This window comes from Vulpes lagopus, chromosome 15 (genome assembly GCF_018345385.1).
Source record: "Vulpes lagopus strain Blue_001 chromosome 15, ASM1834538v1, whole genome shotgun sequence".
Lineage (NCBI taxonomy): Eukaryota > Metazoa > Chordata > Mammalia > Carnivora > Canidae > Vulpes > Vulpes lagopus.
Window position 1 is genome coordinate 18,257,586 of NC_054838.1, and position 21,025 is coordinate 18,278,610.

General features: G+C 58.0%; 1 protein-coding gene across 8 annotated transcripts in view; it reads right to left on the bottom strand.

The window, feature by feature from the left end:
- Positions 1-21,025, bottom strand: part of TUB (TUB bipartite transcription factor) — an 85,465-nt gene that overhangs the window by 6,979 nt on the left and 57,461 nt on the right. For 3 of the 8 annotated variants that reach the window (XM_041730193.1, XM_041730194.1, XM_041730191.1), the window contains 8 exons: positions 7,306-7,357; positions 6,639-6,801; positions 4,577-4,720; positions 3,220-3,387; positions 2,083-2,204; positions 1,464-1,661; positions 1,023-1,135; positions 41-158 (listed from right to left, as the gene is read on the bottom strand). In XM_041730193.1, the coding sequence (XP_041586127.1) occupies positions 41-158; positions 1,023-1,135; positions 1,464-1,661; positions 2,083-2,204; positions 3,220-3,387; positions 4,577-4,720; positions 6,639-6,801; positions 7,306-7,357 (1,078 nt within the window). Of the gene's footprint in view, positions 1-40; positions 159-1,022; positions 1,136-1,463; positions 1,662-2,082; positions 2,205-3,219; positions 3,388-4,576; positions 4,721-6,638; positions 6,802-7,305; positions 7,358-15,952; positions 16,405-21,025 lie in introns of those variants that run through there. The other 5 variants (XM_041730195.1, XM_041730197.1, XM_041730192.1 and 2 more) reach the window with 5 other exon arrangements.

Below are 21,025 nucleotides of genomic sequence, written 5' to 3' on the forward strand. Positions count from 1 at the left end.
CTAACTTGGGAGACCAGAGACCCAGGAATGCACAACTCACGTAGCACACGGCTGCCAACTCCTGACGCAAGGTTCCACTTTCCACAGTCGAGGATGATGCCTTCTGAGGATTGACTCCATTGTCATAAACAGTGAACTTAGTGCCCATGAGGTTGGACCTGAAGGGACAGGCAATCAATAGATGGATCATGCACCCTCTGCCCTGGGGCAGGGAACAGCTCAGTCTGTCCCAAGAGAAGCCTGCAAAATTCTAGGTTGGGCCAGGAGCAGACCGGGAGCCCACTGCACACTGAATTCCATTTCTGAAGGTGCTTCATGGGCAGAAGGCCTGGACTTGCTCTGAACAGAATCAGTGGGCATCTTAGTTCAGAGAAGGAAATTCCAGGAGATAAATCTGGGTTCCACGGGTTTCCCTGGAGGAACAGGAGCGTTCCCCTCCTGGGAGGCGAGCAAGCAGAAGGGCATCTGGCAAGACCGTAGAGGACACTCACCATCCCATGGAAAGTGGAGATGACCTCCTGTCTCGGGTCCAGCCTGTGACTGTTGATCCAGCCCCATCTCTAGCATTAGATCCTTACCTCCAAACTGGACTTATGCTCCCCAAATCTGGCACTCTGTTCCCCGAGGCCTAACTCAGAACCTTCCCTCAACCCCAAGCTTGCTCTCTCTTCCCTCAAGGGCTCACTCACAGCCCTTCCCTCTGGCACTGACCGTGGGGCACAGGGCAAGGCAGCTCTTCCCTGGTGGCCTACATCTTCAGTGACTTCCTGAGGTCTGACCTGTCCCTCCTGGTGGGCCTGTGTCCTACTTGTCTAGAAGCAGCTCGGTAGGGTATGTGAGCTCCATCTCAAAGTGTGCTCTAGGCTGGCATAGACCTGGGCCTATGGTTGGAGCTGATGGACAGAGAGGATTCTAGGAGAGGGTCTGACCCTGACCTAGATCTCCCTCAGGGACAAGACATGCCCTCTCTGGAGTGTGGCCCTGCCTTCCCCCCGACCAGCTTCCTGGGGGAGCACTAGTACCGCAGTTTCCCGATGTAGCTGTCCCCTCCTCGAGACAAGTCTGTTGGGTCCACAGAGATGAGGTAATTGGAAGTTTTACTCTTCTTTCTCTTCCTTCCCGCCAAGAGGAACACCTTGGGGAATGGAGCAAGGTCATTTGAAGAGATTCGGGCTGCCTCCCAAAGGTGACCTCTTTTCCAGGCCCAGCCTCTGGTCAGGTACCATCCTGGGTGCTACTCCCACCCACGCCTCTCCCCTGCTTCAGCTCCTGAGCGTATGCATGTGTGCTACACGAACAAGGATGCCCCAGTAAACACAAAGGTATGCCCTAGCCAGGCACGGAGACTTCTGTCCCTCTGGTGAACTGAAAGGACAGTGCTGGACCTGAGGCCTCCAGTCACATTCCAGCCCACAGCACCTCAAGCCTGCCTAGGTGAAACCGCAGGCTCAAGCCAACCTCACCTTCTTCCCATCCTCGCGGTCCAGGTGCAAGAAGTAGGTGGGGTACATCCCCCGGTCCATCCCCTTCTTGTCCCGCGTAATGCGGCACTTGATGGTGATACCTTGGGGGGCCGGCCTCAGTGCAAACTCCTCGAGATCCTGGACCTCAACATCTGCCGAGGGTTCTGGGGCTGTCGGGCTTGGGGCCGAGGCTGCCTCCTACAGGGGAGAGACCCCGAGCAACTGCAGCTGGTGGTCTGGGACCCAAAGCTGCCCCCTGATATGGTGGGAACACATCTTGCAGGGTTCCTGGGGCGTGGGTCTGGCCATCCTGGCCCTGGGGTCAGCCATTAGCTAGCTAGCTCCTTGGCCCTCCCCCCACCTCAGCAATCCCTGGGCAGAGATGGAGGACGTGAGCAGGTTCTCCGGGCCATCCTGTCCACTCCTGGCCAGGCTGAAGAGAAGGGGAGGCAGGACAGGAGGACAGGAGGGACCCACCCAGAAAAGCTCCTGAGAGTACCTAGGCCCGGTGCCGAGAGAGCCAACTCTCCATTTCTTCACTCCCATTCCCCTCCAACCTGGACGATCGGACCTCTGAAGCCTGCTGTCCACACTCCTGCTGGGCAGGGAAGTGCCTCACCCTGGTGGACTTCCTGCTGGTAGCCGAGCTGGGGCGGGTGTTGCTGTTTAGCTGGGAGGAGCTGGAGCTATTTTCATCCTCCTCTTCCTCTTCCTCTTCAAAGCTCATGCTGCTAGAGACACCTGGGCCAGGCAGAGGAATGGGAAGGGACAAGTGGTCACACACACATGCCCAGATACCCATTCAGAAGCCCTGAGTCACCCGTACACACACGGCCATATGTACACACGTGCGTACACACACACACACATCCAAATATATGCAAGGACACGTTCTCTCAAGGGCATGCATGAGCTGAGGTGGGTCACCATCCCTAGGGGGTAACCCCCTCTCCCCTCCCCAGCTTTAGCTCAGTCCTCCCAGGAGACCCTCCTCTGCAGCAGTCAGTGCCCATCTCCTGGGTAGCGAGGCGTGAGTGGAGCGGACCCTGCGCTGGGAGGCTTCATTTCTAGTAGAGGCTCCGGCGGCCCGTGCCGTGCAATCCGTAACTGGACTTATGCTCCCCATAGTTGGAGGCGCCAGCTCCCTCCGCGCCCAGCCTGCAGTGCATGGCCCACGGGCTCCTCCCCAGCTTGCCTGCAGCCTTCGGCTCCACAGGTCTCCCCACCTGGAATGCTGCCCCCAGCCTCACGCTGCCCCAATGGCCCTTTCTCCAGGAAGCTGGCCCTGACCTCACCTCTTGGGACCTGTGGTACTGCTGGGCTTCCCCCTGCCACCCTGTGTTGGTGGGTCCCTGGGGCAGGGCTCATGGTGGGGAAACTCTCTGGGCAGCAGGTTTCCCAGGAGGACCTGCCCTGTCCCTTGGCATTCTGGCCTGGCTCCCCGAGCTCAGCAGATGTTGGGGAAACACTCTGTAAGAGGACCTTTTTCAAAGAAACTAAAGGAAAAGGAACTCTGCCTCCAAACCTGCGCGTCCCCGGGAACAGGAGACGGAGGCGGCGAGACAGGGCCGGGCTGCCCAATGGTTGCTTTCCCTAGTTCACGCTTTCCCTAATGTGGCCTTATCAGGGGCCCCTACGCCCGTTGCTCACGGGTCTCCAACTGTGCCCCCTACCAGGGCCATGTTTCCCAAGAGGGGTGCACCTGAGAATCTGGGACTGAGCTTTGGGGGTGTCACTGAACCCCCACGGGGCTCACCCTTCCTCTGCATCGTGGCACGGAGGTCCTGCCCGCTGGGCTGCGCGCCCCCACCGGCTGCCGTCTCCCCCGCGTCCTGGGCGTGGTCCGACCGGCCCACAGTCAGGATCTGCACCGGGCCTGGGGCCTCAGACTTCTCTTCTGCCAGTACTGCTGGCCCGCTGGTGCCTGCAGGCCACGGACACTCCTGAGTCCCGTGGGGGAGGGGGTGGGGTGGGGGAGGGGGGAGAGCCCGGACTCCCAGACACCCACCCTTGCAGTGGGTGAGGGATGGGGGGGGGGGAAATCCTCTGCAAAATTTTATTTGCAAAACATTTTTAAAAAACTAATGACTGCCGTCAGCCTCTTAATGATTGATAAGCTACAAAGGGACACGGGCTTCGTTTCTTCTGCTGTCCCCCCAGATTAGTCGCTGAGGGTTGCAGTGCCTCGATCCCCAGGCAGAAGACAGCCATCTACAAAGCCAACTGCACGGTGAAAGAGACAAGACGGCCAACAAGGATGGATCACGACCACGGCCAAGGCCACCACTCGCTCGCAGACGCGGCCAGCTCCTGGTTGTCAGCGCTGATCGTCTCTCACACGGACAAATACACACAAACCGTAACTCACAGACATCGTTCAAAACATATGGGGGCCTCTTGAAAAAGACAGGGGTCGGCATCCATGCCCCTTCCCAAATGGAAGATCGCTCATCCCATCTCCGTCTGCCCAAGGTGCCCACGTAACAGAAGGCCTGGCCCACACAGGTGGCAGCCGCCCTGCCTGGCTAGGCTAGGCCCCAAATGCTGCAGGGAGCTCCAGAAGCCCAGGAACCCCGACACAGCACTGTCCAACCAAGTCCCAGAGGCCTGGGAGTCACTGCCCATGCCCAAGGGATGGGGACACAGACAGGACCTGTGGCAGGAGCCACCTTAATCTCTAGGGATCTTTGCTGGAGAGAGAGGAAGAGAGAGAATAGACTGGTCTGGGGGCCCAGCAAGCGGACTTAGGACTAGAACAGAGTCAAGAAAACCCACATGGCCACGGTGAGAACCGCACACGTGTGGTGCAGGCTGTTAGGGAGGCAGGGAGACCTGCCAGAGGGAGGGGGGTGCTCAGGTGGGGTGGCAGAAGGACTTCCTGGGCCGTATACAGTCAAGTGCACCTCACTTCCTGGCACCATGGGGAGCCAGCCCAGGAACCCCAGGAGCCACATGAAGCCTGAGGCAGCTGGGTGAGGGCCTGGGTGCCATCTGTGCCTTCACTGAGGCTTCCCACTCCATCCTGTACCTCCAAGTCTGGAGGGGAAACCTCCCCCCAACCCTCCAGTGGGAGCCAGGCCTCCTGAGGAGGGCTGTAGTGGAGGCCAGCCAACCTTTGTGCTTCCCCTTTTTCTCCTTCCTGGAGGCCCCGCCCTGGCCCCCTGTTGCCGCTGCTGCCTTGGTTCTCTTGGCTGAGGCTGGTGCTGTTGGGCGGGCAGCTCCCAGCTGTGCATTGGTAAGCGAGTCGGCCTCTTGAACTGCTCAGGAGAGAGCCCAAAGGAGGGAGAGGGAGAGGGGAGAGAGATAAGGGGGGGAGGAAGGAGAGGGAGAGATAGAAAGAGAGACAGACATGGGCCCAAGGTGAGACCAGAACTCCAAGTGGAACTCACTTCTCAGCACATTTCCGAGGGCCCCACCACCACTCAAGCCCTACAGGGGCCTCTGTACCACCCATCTCCACAAGGCAAAGGCGCCCAAGGCAGGCCGGGTTGGAAGGAGGTGGCTCCCCCAGCCCGGTGTGATCCAGTCAAAAGGCTGGCCCACACCAGGATCAACCTAGAAGCACTACAGTCAAAACTCTGGACCAGCAAACTGTTTAAGCCTGGGAGAATGTGGGCCACTCACGGTGGTGAAGACAGACAAGGCTGCATCTCCTAGAAGAGCCAGAACTAGTATGGCCAGCACTCCAGGGAGCCTGTGCTGGCCCACATGGGACAGGCCCAGGGGAGCCTGGGATGCCCAGCTATCCCCCCCCGCCCCCAAGCAGGAGACCAACTCCGGGCTACAAGGGGCTGCACACACTGACAGAGTCACAGCTGGGTGGCCTCCAAAGTTTCCACACATCAGAACTCCCACCTGCTCCAAGTCTTTGAACGACTTCTCATTGCTCATAAGATGAAAACCAACATTCTCCTGCAAGTCTGGCCCCTCCAGCTCCCTTCCACTTGGCCTTAACTACGCACCCCTCATCTCTCAAGTACTCCAAGCCCCAGCCCCACCAGGCTCTTCACACTGTACTCCCTCCTGCCACCGGGGCTTTGCTCTAGTTGTCCCACTGCCTGGGCTGTCCTATTGACGTCGGCCCTCTGGCCCCAACTAAACTCCCACTCGACCTGCAGATTCCAGCTCAGGCATCACTTCCTCAGGGAGGCCTTCCCTGGCCCTAGTCTGGGAGCAGGTTCTCTGCTGTTCACTTACAGAGCCTGGTTTCTTCCTGCAAAGCACACCTGTGACTACCTGTTTAACTCCCCCCCCCCCCCCAGACCTTCAGGTCCCTGAACGAACAGAGACCACACTTTGTGCTTACCCAGGACCCTCAGCCTCTAATCCAGAGCCTGACACAAAGTGACCCCTCAACAAATATTTAAGAAGTGAATATATGAACGAGCATGGTCAATGAAAAACTGCCTGCCGGGGTAAACCGCTCTGACTCAGGTCAAACTCCCCCATCATCCTCTGGAAATGGTGCCCTTGTGTTTAACGCCAAGAGCCAGCAGAGGGCAGAGCAGAGGCGGCTAAAGCCGCAGGTGGGGGTGGGCGGTGCTCAGGTCAGAGCCCCGGAGCAGGAGCAGCAGCACCACCACCCCAAGCCCCCCAGCCCCCTTAGCCCCCCACGGCCTGGAGTCTCGGTGGCGGGGATCAGCGTTCAGCTGACTGGACCGCGGAACACACCATGGCAGCTTCAGTTTGCAAAGCCCCAAAACAGAGATTTCCTCGACTTGACAAAGGGAGAAAATCGGCCCAGAGAGGGGAGGGGACTTGCGCACAGTCACGAGTGAGCAGGTGCCCCACAGGGGCGTGACCAGAAACAGTCTCCTGACTTGGGTGGTACCCACTCTGCAGAGGGGCTGCAGTCTTTCTGCAGGCCTGGCCCTGCCCCGGGCACACAGTCGGTGCTCAAGAGACACCTGTCAAAGCAACTGCACAGCAGTGACTTCTGCAACTCCCAAGGCCTCCGGATGCCCGAGCGCATGCAGGGGCCCCAGCCTCCCTGGGCCCGCAGCCCTCTGCCTGGGCTCGGAGGGGGTTCTGGGCCCGAGCATTCTCTGATGGGGAATGGAGGAGCCCTTCACCTGCCCCGGCCAGCAGGAAATCCCCGGGGGGCCCCAAAGCAGTGCCAGGGTGTGAGGCCAGGGCACCGGGGCCTCCCCAGGCTGCCCCAAGGGCAGGCCGTACCTTGGTAGCTGGTGCTGCCGCTGCTGCTGAGGTAGGACTCCACCAGGGGGGCCTGCTCCTCCGACTGCCGGGCCCGCCGGCTCCGGGGCCGCCCGTCCGCATTGGCCTGCACCATCAGGGGCTCTTGACGCTTCTTCTTCTGCTTCTGCTCCAGCAGGGCCCGCTACAGAGGCACCGGACAGGCACAGAAGTTGGCGGGCCCTGAGAGGGCAGCCTGTCACTTCCACCCAGAGGGCAGGCTCCCGACGGGGACCAAAGAGAAGGCCCTGCTCACTCAGCTCAGTCCTAGAGGTTGCAATGGGGTCCACGGCCCACTATGGGCCACGGCTTCATGCCCTCAGCACCTGGAGACTCAGGGTCCAGGAAAAGGAGGCAGAAGTCGGCCCAGGCAGCTGCCTTGGCAGGACCACGGCACAGACGTCCAGTGCTCCGACTACAGGGACCCAGCTGCCTGCCCGGAAAAGCCCTGGCTTCTGGGGCAGTGCTGATGCTGAGCTGGTAGAGAGCTTGCTTTCTTCTGCAAAAGCCTGTCCTCACCCCCCACCCCCATTCCCACTAGCTTGGGTCACCTCCCAGAAAGGAGACAATCCTCCCTCTTCACCCTTGGAGATTCTGGCCAGAATGGGAAGTGCTGACTGTCCGGCCACGTGGCCCCGGCCCCACTCACCTGCCGGTCCAGCTTCTGCTGCCTCAGGTTGCTGCCCTCATCATCTAAGACACTGCGGAGGGAGAGGGGGGCACTCAGGACTTGCCCGTAGGCTGCCAGGAAGGAGTCCAGAGCCCGCCCCTGGCACATCTGGGTTCTTTAAACCCCTCTCATCATGACTCCCAGGTACACAGGAGAGGCAAGAAGGGTGGAGCCACTATCTGGCTACAGACAGAGGTGTGTGCTATATCTTTGCCACCTTAGGAGCTTTCTCTTGCTGGGAACCCCACTGATCCACGGAATTAGCCCAGCCCGGAAGTACAGGAGTAGACTTTCCCTTTGGGCCTACGAGCAGGGACATGACTAAGACCCAGGGAAGCCTGTCCAGAGGCATCAGGTGCAAGCCAGCCCCAAGGCTGGGCTTCAGACCTAGGTGCCTATCTGCTCTAGGCCCTCTCGATCTCACCAGCTCCTCCCTTGTCTTTCCATCCTTTTTGGAGGAGGCTGGATCCTTTCAGGCAGACTCTTTTGTAGTCAACCTCCTGGCTCTCCAGGTAGTGGAATGTCCCCTCTAAAAGAGGGCCCCTCATTTGGGAGAGTGAAGCTAAACGACCAGCCAGTCCCTGCGGGCAGGACTAGGGCCGGTGGGGATGTCTGCAGGCAGACGCAGCACCTCAGTGCACTGCCCAGCAACCAGCCAATATGGTGTGGGGGCACCAGGGCATTAAACTCCTGAGTCCCTAAAGGTCCTGGAACGGGCAGTGTCATCTCACATAGACTGGACCTGCCTCCCCGGAAGATAAGCGCAATTAGGGAGCTCCAACCACTTAGCATTCCTTCTAGTCCAAGACACACACACGAGACACGTAGGCCCAAATTCTAAAAAGCCAAGGTTAGGGAGTAGGGATGGAGCCTGAGGATCTGAGCCCTGGGAACCCCCAGACTACCCCTGGCCCAGTTATACTGAAGCCTGCCTCTGAACCAGGCCTTGTGTAGGTACCTACATAGGCAGCCAGAGTACATGAGGTCTGCACGTGAAGCCCTAAGTATATCTCATGTGTGCGCGCACACTGGGAGGTGTCCAGATATAGGAGTACATCAACCTGTGAGCACACACCTGCATGTCTATGCATACGAACACCTGCGCAAGAGGTGGGTGTGCTTGTGAGCAGGTGAGTATGGTATGTGTGTAAGGAGAAGAGATGAGGGCAAGCAGCCCTGAAGACAAGGTAATGGCCAGTTCTGCCTCCTCCTGACAACAGCGGCTCTTTCTGGCCGGAAGGATCGTTGACCTGCAATGTCCCTTCAGCTCATCCAAACTAGCTGTGTGTCCGCGTGCTGGGGGAGCCAGCTGAGGGTGGCAGGAAGTCGGTGGATTACTCAGCGCACCACCCGCCTCCCGGGCCACCACCTAGGACAACTGGATGCTTGTAACTGGCAGCTGTGCCGCCGACTTGGACACCTTCCCCGATACCCACGGGCTGCTCTGCATTCAAGAGGAGCCTCGCCTGTGATCCGGGGCTGTTCCCAGGCTTATTCTCCAAAATGCTTGGCTGCCAGAACACGAGAGAAAATGCTACTAAACAGACGTGCTTCTAAGTCAAGGTTCCAGTCCACCTTAAAGAGTCCAGAGCTGCACGAGGGACCCCGAGGGCACTGCCAGGACCAGGCGACAGGGAACCAGCTCCTCAAAATTCAGGCTGGCTGGGCTAGTGAGTGCCACATCAGGGAAAGCAGACGCCACAGGCCGGAGGGCGGCAGCCAGAGTTCTGAAGGATGCATTTATTGGAGGGAGCAAGATGCCCGGGGGCCCCGCCAGGTCTGAGGGCTGTAACCCTGCCACTGGTGTCTCCACCTCAAGTCACTGGCCCGACTGAGTGACGCCAGGGCAAATCATCTGCTCCCACAGACTTCAGAGGCTCTGCAAACACCACCGTCTGCCGGGGTCTGCTGCACGAGCAACACGTATGCATTTAAAACCCGCAGGACATGGACAGGAACCGCCGTCTGAACTCCACGCGGCACCTGGCTGACAGGAAGGACGGGGCCTGACAGCCAACTGCGCTCCGCTTGCCAAGCTCCGGGGCTGGGTACACACACGGTAGCCTGTGATCCCAGTCATGTGCTAGTGGCCGGGCCACAGGAGCCCATGTCACCTCCACAAGCCTGCCAGTTCCGCTTCCTGCTAGCAGGAGGCCGCTCCGGGGCGCACTGGGAGCATGTGAGTCACTTGCACTTTTGTAGGGCAGGGCCAGGGCCAGTCGTCTGGGTCATCCCGGTACTGAGCTCGGTGAGCAGGGCAAAGACGACGCCTTCTATGGTGCTGACGCAAACATCTAGGGGCATGCAGGACAGGGGACATCCACCTGAGAGTTACACTGACATGAGCAGAGCTGCCTCCAGAACTGCCGGGTCACGGTGGCAGCTCGATGGGACAGAGGCAGCTCCAGCCGTGGTGGCCTTGCTGCCCAGTGCCTCTAGTGTCCTAATCTGCACGGTGGGTGGGGGGCACATTCCTACTCCAGGTTACTGTCCCACTGCCATGGACTTTCCACCTGTCACGCTTAGGCAAGAAGGCTGCTTTCTTCTTTCTCTGGCCCCACCCCCATTCGCTGGTGGGGCAGAAAGACCTAGAGCCGCAGGTTTCAGTACTGCTGGTTATCCGGAAGGATTTTAGGTGGAATGGACTTCACCAATGGCCTTCACAGAAAGATGGATGAACAAGGGGTAAGCTTCCGGTGAGAGTCCAAAAACTAAGAGACCCCAGAAGTGTCGAGAGCCACCCCCGCCTCGCTCACCCCCAGGCACACTGGAGTAGCAAGGTTGGGGGTGGGGGGATGCAGGCTGGGGGGATGCAGGCTGGGGGGCGCAGCTGGGAGAAGCAACCTGTGCCCAGGGAGTAAGAACGTGCCTGGCTGAGCAGGCCCCACGCAGAAGGGCCGGGAGTCCATGCACCTGCGTGCGCTGGCCCCGTACAGTGGGGCAGGTTCCTGCTCCGGCCTGGTTTCTAGGAAAGCGGCCAGAGTCCGAGGAGACCACGGTCTCCCAGTGGGGACGAGCTTGGCCTGCCTGTCAGCACCATGTCTGAAGCGGACGTCTGTCCCCGGCGGATAACAAATCCCCGCTAGCCCCAGCGGCTGGCTGCGGAGAACCGGCTGCGAAGGCCCCCGCCCCAGCCCCCCGGGCAGCCCTGCCCCTCAGCTCCCACTAGAGCACCTTCCTTTCTCTCTGACACTGTCTCCCGCCTGTCTCTGCCCGATGGGCACCGTTCTGGGCAGCACTAAATGATAACCACAGAGGAGACAGTAATGGCTTTTTAACAACTCGGGCTCCAATTATGGAATCACTGCCAAGCCCAGGCTGCCAGCTGCAGCCCCGCCAGGAGACTCGGACAGGAGACAGGGCACTGATGGATGGGTCCTCCAGCTGACCCTGGCGGCATCTTCATCACAGTCGCCTCCTGCTGGGGACCAGACCGGGGAGATCCAGGGAAGCACCGGCCACTGGCTTGTGGGGTCACAGAAACTCAGTCTGCTGTGTCCATAGATCCAGCCACCCTGCCCAGGGCCAACGAGGTGGCCCCTTGGCCTCCCAGGCAGACAGCAACTCCGTATCCCCTTGCTTTCACCAAGTTGCCCAACAGATGTCTGGAGAGAAAACCATGCTTGAAAACAAATGAAAGCAGAGGCACTCCTCTCCCGGGATGGAAAAGCCAGACACAGACAACACATTTAGGAAGCCGGGTCCCTGCCTCTCAAGACTCCACCCTGTGAGCTCGGCTAGGCCACAAGAGCTGACCAACCAGAAGCCTGGGGGCCAGGCTACCTAGAGACAGGCTCAGACTTCATGCCCAATTCACCCTACCCTTTCAGGCCCTCATTCTTTCCACTCACAGAAGATTCTGCCCCTGCTGGACCCAGGGAGGCAAGCAAATGTCCTGTCCGAGCAGGGAAGGCCTCCCAAAGGGTCAGGCCCAACCTGACCCATACCAGTGCCAGACCCCTCCTCACCCCAGCACGCCCAGATCTGTGCCTAGTGACGGCTTGGAACATCAGGGAACACAGCAGGTGTGAAAACAGGAGCACCCCAGAAGGAAGAGGCCCACAGTGCTGAAAGGAGTCCTCGCCTCCCAAGATGAGCCCATTCCAGCCACGGGCTCCCAAACCAGTGCATTACAACTGCTTTGGGCTCTCAGCCCTGACTTGGTGACTCAGAACTGCTAGGGAAGTTATCCCAGAATTGATCCCTCACCTCACTTTCTCTTTTAAAGCAAGAAACATAGATAATTTTAATGTTCAGTCATGCAAATGAGGACCATGAGCCACAGCTGGTGCTAAGGAACAAAAAGGAAACTTGAGAGTTGTTGAAAGTATGCAAATGCAGCCTTCTGTTCGGATGGGGGAAGAAATCATAGCCTGTAGATCAACCAGTCTTAGTAGGCCCCAGGTAAGATCACAAGACAGGTTAGCTGAAGAGCTAGAAGACCCAGTGGTCCCCAGGAGCAAGCCCAGTCCACCAGCAAGTCCAGGCACATGCCCTCAGACCTCTCTGGGGAAACTGGGAGGATAGCATGGCCAGGCTTCCATAGGGAATCACAAGGACCAGTGACAGTCACTTGTGGGCAAGATAAAGCAATGTGAATGGCACGCCCCTCCAATGAGATGACGCTCAAAGATTTTTGCAACAAAGAGCATGCCATAATCAGAGGTTTCCAGCAACCCTTGCTTAGTGTGTTTATTGATGACCTAAAGACAAGGCAGGTCTCTCAGCAGACTTAGAGGTGACACGAAATAGAAGCGATACTAAACCGCCATTCATGAGGACAGTACAACTTCAGACAACACTGGAGAGCTAGCAGAGTCTAGCCAATGGAAACCTAAAAGGAGGAGGTCATTGTCTTACATATGGGTAAGACCCAAACCCAGGTCTTCCCTACACAGGCAGAGTGGGGGACACAGGGCTTGACATCAGCCTGATGAGGCTTTGGGGTTCTATTTACAGAGGCCTCAAGGTGACTAGTCAGTGAGCCAAAGCCGTCTCTCACGACACTGAGGACTCAAGGTCAACAACAGGAGCCAAGCAAGGAAGTAATAGCCTCCCCCTTGCCCCCCCCCCCATGCTGCATGTGGCTCCAGACCAGTGCCTGAGAAGGGCAGAGACCAACCCGAGGGTACCCACAGGGCCCCTGCTCCCCGAGGCCTCTCTACCAACCCTGTGTTTCCTGCTCCTCCCGCGGGAAGGAGCAGGCTTGGGACGGGAGTAGTGTGATTCTGCTCCTCCTCCCTGTTGCCAGAGGAGAAGCGGCCGGCCTTGCATCCAGGGTACCCCGAGGTTTCCCACACAGCAGAACTGAAAGAGCCAGGTCTTGCTTGGTCAGCAGTCTTTCTACTCCCCAAAAGCATAGTCTGAAGTGGTGGGAGGACCCTAACAAGAGCCTAGAGGAGGGAAAACCCGGAGGCATGCTGAGGCTCACCCCAAGGAAGAGCTTCCTCATGGTCACAGCCATGTGATGGAAGAGAGCATTCACATGGGGCCTGGGCGGCCTGGAAGGGCCCTTCCAGCTGAGATTCTCATTCTCTGACGAGGCCCATGCTTTTCTAGCAGTACTCCTTTTTCTGAGGGCAGAGTACTACATCCCTTGGGCGTGCTGAGAATCCAGGTGTGGAGCCGGGAAAGCCAGAAAGCCCTCAAAGCTATCTGGGGATGTCTCTTTGATTCAAAGTAGTAAGCATCTTGTCTATGCTGGGTCACGCCAGGCACACAGCCAAGGACCAGAGGGGGTCCCTGCTCTCCAGGAGTTCAGGGCCTGGTGGGGGGCAATGGCCACAGGATCATGGAGACAGAGCACTGAGGACAGGGCCGCCCATCACTCCCTTGCTCTTAACGTTCCACCTGCAAATCCTAAATGGCTGTGAAGCCAGGAACGAGGGGCATTTAACACGCAAGAAGAACTCGGACGAAGAGAAAAATGGCAAAAGTGAAAATTATTACAGTCGTAATAACAGAAAAAAAAAAACAAAAGGCAAAACAAAATTCCAATTGTTCAACTTTATAAACTAAATGCCTCCCTTCTGAGTCAGAATGTGAGATTAATCCATGATCATTATAAACTGAGCCACAATTACCCTTAAGAAGATTATCACCAACTGGCAGTTGCTTCAAAGAAAATGAGCCAGGCCTAGTGAACGCAGGTGCAGCCACCCCAGAGGGAGGGAAATCCCCACCAGGAGAGCTAACGAGAAATCGACCGACCTCTCTCCCCTCAACCAAATGCCACATTCCAGTTCTGACACGCTGTGACACTGGGGACACCTCATACCAGAGCACATGCACACGTGCCCATCCCCCTCAGCTGCAAGTAAACGGCCTTGTCTGTCTTCTGCCCCAGTTTTCTGTGATCACACAGGCATGTGGCTTCTACTGCAATCAGCAGCCCAGTTCATGCGAGAGGCAATTTGCATCTCCTCTTCTCAGCTCAGGCAGGTCTCCCCACTCTGAAAGTCTACACCCAAAGTCCAGTGCAGGCTCAGAAAGACCCCAGCAAGGCAGGAGAGATTCTGGCAACTTCGGACCATGGCCTGCCCCCCCCCCCCCCCCCCCCCCCGCTTGAGAACCATCCTCCTTGCCATAGAGCAAGAAGGCAGGGGTGACAGCAATGGGAAAGCAAGCAGGTAGGATCACAGGGTGCCAAGCTGCTCCTCAGGGATGGGCTTCCATGGTGATAAGATTCTGTGCTCCAGGGGGCATGTATGGGCCCAAGAAAGGAATGGGGGGACAAGGTGGTTGGGCCTAGGCTGAGGCAAGTGCCAAATCACCCCCTTCAAGGATGCCAGTGCACTGGGCACCTCTGAAGGACAAAGCCATTTCCCAGAGACCACCCTACCTCCCAAGGGACCCCTTTCCTAGAGGAAGGCTTTCTCTAAGACTTGTGCACTTAATCTACACATCGTTTTGGTCTTTGGCTCCTGGAAGAGGCTTCCTTGAACCATGATCTGGCCTGGCCCCTAGTGTGCCAAATCCTAAACACGCCATCGTATCTACAGCCACAAGTGCCGTCCCTTCCCTCTGTTCTAAGTCAGTCTGTGGCCACCACCCTGCCACGTGTTCCCCCACACTCGCACTTCCACAGCATAGGAGGCTACTCAGCCCAAAGGCGCCACACAGGCACTTCTGCTGGGTGGCTAGGAAAGGTTAACCCCATGGGGCTGCACGGTCTTCTAGGAGGTCCTCAGCACAGATGTGTCAAGCCGGGATGCTCCAGAAACTACCTGCGCCCCTAGCCCTAGATGCCGGGGGCAGGGTAGCAGCTCTTCTGAGTCAGCAAAGCCCCAGTCTCCCGATGGGAATACCTCCCTGATCTACGGGAGACTCGGGAAATGTGACTGCATGATGTCTGCTGGAAACCCTATGGGCAACTCGTGTGTGTGTGCACGTGTGCATGTTGGCGGGAGGGGCACCCACGAATTCTAACTTAGGAAGCCCTAAAACCCCCAAAGAGCTTAGAGACAACAGTTCTCAAGAGAAACCCTGAATCCTCAGGTCAGTGGCAGGTGCCTGTTTGCAAAAGGATCTGCTTTTAACAAGCTTCAGGCGGTTTCGGCCGGTTTCCATTTTGGATGCTGTCTGGACAGACTCCTAAAGGAGCTCTGTCAGAAGTATTTTCCATCCGTGAGTAGAATCAGGTCCCTTCCCAAGAGCTGGCTGTGTTACAGGGCAGGTCCTGAGGGTCTGCTCCTACAACCCACAGGCATGTGCACCTCTGCCGGCAATAACATAGTGGCCCTTAGCAGTTCAGCACCCATTTTACACACATGCCTCTCTGGGAGGCCTAGCGACAGCCCCGTAGCCCGTGGCAACCAGGAGCCAATAGGTGGCCAAGGATCTGGTGCTGCCATGACGATGAGCTCTATTCCAGGGGTAATGGAGAGAATGAAGAGTGGATGGGGAAAAGGCTTGCACCTATGTGAGAAGCCCCCCAACACCCCTCCCCCACCCCGACCCCCAGGCACTTGGCAAGGCCCATCTATCCTCGGGACAGAGCACGGAGTCTGGGAACACAGGGCAGCGGTGCTTTCGTGAGTGCTCCTGTGCTTGCACAGGCAGTCTGGCGCGGGAGTTGGTATGCGTCCAGGGATAGATGGAGGGCACCGGAGTCTCCGATGTGAATGGTACCTGTGAGTGGGGAGGGGGCGTCAGCTACTGTCCGAACACAGGTCGTGTACGTGCACAGAGAGCAGGAGTACACCTGTGTGGCCGTGCAGGGCGCATGTGTGTATGAGCAGCCCGTGCCCTTGGTTCAGAATAACGGTCTCCAGGAATTCACGCTCTGAGGTGTGAACAGACCAGCAGGAGCATCCCTGGCCCGAACGCACCCCGGGGGGGTGCACGCCTGCAGCCGCAAGGGTGTCTGCTCGGCTGCACTGGCGTGTGGCCCGGCGCGCTGGGCCTGGGGGCTCGGGGCTGCGCGCGGCTCCCCGGGCGGCCACATGGCGCTGCCCGGCCCAGCGGGGCCCACACAGGCCGCGCTCCGGCCCCTCCGGCGCCCCCGGCCGACGAGCGGTGGCGCCCCCGGCCCGGTCCGCCCGCGGCCCAAAGTTGGGGAGGGAAGGCCCGGCGCCCCCAGCCCGCGCCCCGGAGCTCAAGGGGAGGTGGACGGGCGCCCGCGTACCTGTAGGGGATCCAGTCGGAATGCGGCTTGGAAGTCATGTCTCCCGGGCGCGGGGCGGCTGCGGCTCTGGAAGCCGGGGCCCGCGGGGGCCGGCGCGGGGGCCCTGCTCAGCTCCCGGGCCGCCCCGGGCCGCATCCTCCCGGGCCGGGGCGCTGGGCCCCGCCGAGGCCCGCACTGCACGCCAGGGCCCCGGCCGCGGGCTCGGCGAGCGGCTGCCTGCGCGGCGCGACGGGCGACTCGGCGGAGTGCGCGGGCCCGCGGCGGGCGAGTGCGCGCGTGGGGGCGGGGGCGGGGGGGGGGGGGCGCAGGGGGCGGGGAGGCCCGGGAGGCGGCCGGCCCGGCCCGCTCCGCTCCGCACCGCACCGCCCCGCGCCGCCGGAGGGGCTCGAGCCCGCGCCCAGGGGCCGGAGCGCTGCGTGGCGGCGGAGGCCCCGCCCCCGGGACGGCTTCCGCCCCGCCCCTGCCCGCCTGCGGCCGAGACCCCCCCCCGGGGCGCCCGCCCCGCCCCTGCCCGCCTGCGGCCGAGACCCCCCCCCCCCGGGCCGCCCCGCCCCACCCCCCCAACCCCGGGACGGCTTCCGCCCCGCCCCTGCCCGCCTGCGGCCGAGACCCCCGCCCCCGGGCCGCCCCGCCCCGCCCCGCGCCCCCAACCCCGGGACGGCGCCCGCCCCGCCCCTGCCCGCCTGCGGCCGAGACCCCCCCCCCCCCCACCCCGCGCCCCCAACCCCCGGGCGCCCGCCCCGCCCACGTGGCCGCGCCCGCGCCCACCCTGGGCCCCCGCGGCCGCCCCGACCGCCCAGCCTCAGTTTGTTTCCCCGCCCAGCGGGGCTGTTTCTAGCTCCCACCTGCCTCCCGGCTTACCTAGCGCCCCTGAGGGATGGGAACGGCGGCGCAGACGGGGGCTGGCGGGGCAGCGGGGCTGGGATCTTTCGGTGCGGAAAGGGGCTGAGGCCTGAAAGGACCCGGAGGGAGGTCCCGGGAAACCTGCAGGTCCGAAGCCTGGAGGCTGGGCTGGCCTTCCCCGCTCTGCCCCTTCCACTCTCCCACCCCCGTCTTCACGGGCCCGGGGGGGGGGGGGGGGGGGGGGGGAACCTTTGGCTTTTTTTTTTTTTTTTGGTTAAGGGAGCTGCTTCCTCGCAGCAGCGGGTTTTTCCCCCTCTAAGCCGTAGCAGTCAAGAGAAGAATAACATATGCTGTCTATTGAATTCCCAGCCCTCATAAATTCATATTATTTAAGCTCCACAACAGCCTTGAGAGGCATGTATTTTATTCCTACTTCCGGAGAATAAAGCGTCAGTAATGCTAAGATGCCCAAGGACATAAAGCTACAAAGCGATGGAGCTGAAACGGAACCAAGGTCTCTGTCCTCCAAAGTGCTTTCTAGAGGCCATTCGTAAAAGGAGGCAAAAACTTCTTAACAAAGGTCATCTTAAAGTCTCTGAGTACTAAGGAGGTCTTGGCTGTGACTCACACCAACTTATAAAGCAAGCTATGGCATGATGATAGCCGAGAGATAGAGAATCCCCAGCTGGGGAGGAGAGGACAGGAAAGGGGCCAGGGATCTGCCGAGGGGCACAGTCCCCATGCTCCAGGTGGGTGTCCTCATGCGCCCCCTGCAACCATGCCAGAGAGGGTCCATGTGGGGATCCTCTGGTGCAAAACAGGCCAGCATGACTGCACGACCGGGTGGGAGAGGGTGAGAGAAGAACCAGCTGGGCTGAGGGAAGGCCCCATCCTGCTGCCCTAGGTCCACAGCCAGGACTCCCCACCCCAGGACTCTCCCTGCCTTCCCACCTGGCCTTTGCTATTAACTGTAAAAACAATAACCAAAATGTCTGGAGCATTTGCTGAGCTCCAGGTGCTCTCTACACTATAACTCATTTCATCCACAACCACCCTAGGAGGTGGATGCTATTATCATACCCATTTCATAGCAGAAGAAACTGGGGCACAGAGAAGGCAAAGATCTTGCCCAAAGTCATAGAGCTGTCCAGTGGTGAAGCTAAGATTCACACAGTCTGGGCCCACAGCCCCTGCCCTTAGCCTCCTTTCTGCCTAGCATGGTTCACGTAGCGCACATGCCACAGACCCGGTCTCTTTCTGCAGGTTTCTGGAGCGCAGGACAGGACAGATCCACCTCTGCCTGGCACAACATCCATACTCTCTGAAGGCTGTTATCTCAGATTATTTATCAACCTCCAAGAGCTATCACTGTCAAGGGGACAGAGAGCAGACCAAAGAAATCACTCCAGAATGAGGTGCAGAGGGCAGAAAACAGAGCTGTTTCCTTGCCTGCTGGGACACTTGGCATGGGCCTTGGTTCCACCTGTCGGGTTCCCAGGAAGATCAGCAGAAAGGGACTGGTTCTTGCCTTGGAGGCCAAAGCACTACCCTCAGGGCCTCTGTCCTTTAGGGCTTAGCAACAAGAGGCTGGTCCACACTCCAGACCATCCTTCCCCAAACTGCAGTCAGCAGCTACCACTTCCGTGACACCTAGAGCCTGGAAGACTTCCCCTTCCAGAATTTGAGGCTGCTCTCCCCAATTCTTCCCAAATGATCTGACACCTTAAAGCAATCAGAATCAAGTTGGAAGGTCTCAGGAGCCTAAAGTAATTGAATCTATTAAATAGAAACTTTAGGCTCTGTCCTAAGGGAGCAAAATCTGGAGGCAGAGTGAGGTGCAGAAATAAGACAGCTCCCCATGTCTCTTCCTGCAGAGGCTGTGCGTGCCCATGGGATATATGAGAGCCACTGGGACTGTGTGCCATGTACCCATGAGCATGTGTGTGAGGGGCGTCCCTGCATCTGAATGGGTCTGCACAAGAACATTTGTTGGATGGTGTGTTGGTGTGCATGGGGAGGATCTAAGTATGTGCTTCCATGAGTTCTAGGGGTGTGTAAGTGTTCCCACTCAACTCAGAACTGGCGATGGGTTTTCCTGCTCCAATAGCTTCCGTGGTTGACATTTTAAGAGTATGCCCTTGGTGTCCATCGAAAAGCCACTCCAGAAAGCCACATGAGGTATACTGTACTAGGCCATGGTTAAAATACAGCTGTGCTATGCAGTGACCCTTGAGAAAGGGCCTAAGCTTTTCAAATTTAGCCTGCAGAATGAGGTGATCTCTACCAAAGTGCTGCCACACGGCAAACCCAACGCCCACCTCACCACCTCTCCAAATCCTCCAAGGGTGAATTAAATTCTCCTTGTTGCCTTTTAGCATTTTCAAACATGATCACAGTTTGTGAGGGGAGTGCAAGAGTTTAGCCCAAAAGAGACCCTCACATCTGCCACCCAAGCTAGAGGACGCCTGAGGTCCTCTCAGCAAGACTATTTCACCCAAGGAAGGAGGTTAGCACCTTTTTTTGGCACCTTGCTACTTCCAAGTGGAGCCTTAGATTTTTCCGTTTCTAATTTAACAGTTTTATTGAGTGTGGCCCACCTCTAATCCATTTTGGAAGCAGCAGTATATGGATAATAAGTATCTATTCAGACTGGGCACCAAGTCCCAAGAAGCCCTGCCTGGTTGCCTAGTGTTGCAACTCTGCAGGCCGAGGAAGGCGATTCAAGTCAATCAGACGTGGACTAGACCAGCCTGGGCGCACAGGGCTGTGGCAGGCATCAGGCCCAGCTCTGCTCTCAGGGAGCCTTCAGCCTGGCAGGAGAGATGGAAAACTCCAAGGTGCTAGGGTTACAACACAGGTGTGTAACGTGCTGGGGGCACAGAGGAGGCACAGCTAGTGGTACCAGCGGGAGGGAAGTCAGGGTAGGGCAGGTCTCTCCTGAGAGTGACAAAGACGACATTGGAATTGGTTCTTGAAGGATGAGTGGATCTTAATAGACTGATAAGAAAGGAAGAGGGAAGCTTACCGGTTACTGAGATTCTACAACTGGCCCAGTGCCAAGCTGGGCTCTCTTACCAAGGGCGTTCTAGACAGAGAAGATGCCGTGAGCAAGCCATGGGGATATGAGAACAAGTGACCAATGCAGTTGCTAACCAAAATGCAAACCCATATGATAGCATGTAGGTGAATGGTTCCAAGTGGCAGAAGGGCCTAGAAAGTTAAGGTAGGGCCAGATCACAGAGCACCCTGAACACCAGGCTGAAGAGTCTGATTTTTATCTATAACCACCAGGGAACCACCAAAGGGTTTCAAGCCAAGAGTCACCTGCCCAGATGTACTTGTAGAAAGATATAAATAGGGAACGAAATGGAGGACAGAGGGAGACAAGGCCAGACATATTGACAGCTGCTGGCTGGCTCTTGGAAAAGTCCAGGACAGAGATGAGCAGGCCATAAGCCAGAGCTCAGTGCTGTTTCAAAGCTGTGGAGCAGACATGATGGCAAAAGGGTAACATAAGTGTCAGTGGCCAGACGGTGCCCACTGAAATTCCCATTTAAAGAACTGCAGAAAATACAAAGACCACTGCCCCATTTCTACATGACTCAAGTGAGATACGTAGGCTTACTGATATATTTGAAAAAATGTAGGCTAAGCACTCGCAGAATTTAAAGCAATACATCGATTTTCCAAATAACTGCAGGAGATAATAGCAAATTAAAGTCTCTACTACCGGGGATCCCTGGGTGGCTCAGCAGTTTGGCGCCTGCCTTTGGCCCAGGGTGTGATCCTGGAGTCCCGGGATCGAGTCCCACATCAGGCTTCCTGCATGAAGCCTGCTTCTCTTCTGTGTCTCTTATGAATAAATAAATAAAATCTTAAAAAAATAAAAATAAAAAAATTAAATCTCTACTACCTCCACCATCACCACAACAAGCATTAGTCTAAAGAAAACATAAAATTGGGCTAAAGCCAAATATAATTATGATGGAGTGAGTGCAAGTGGGGGGCTATGGATGGGATCACACGTGACCATCACTTGTTGAGTACATGCTCTGTGCCAGGCACCTACCGCTGGTTGTTAGAGGTTAAAGAGGAATTTTAGAGAGAGCCTCAGGGTCCAGTGGTCCCTCATTGGAAGCGTGGAAGGGGACATGGCCTTTGCCTCAAATCCAGAGAGTGGGGCTTGAAAGAGACCCCCTAGGATGGCTTAGTATGTGGCCACAATTGTCC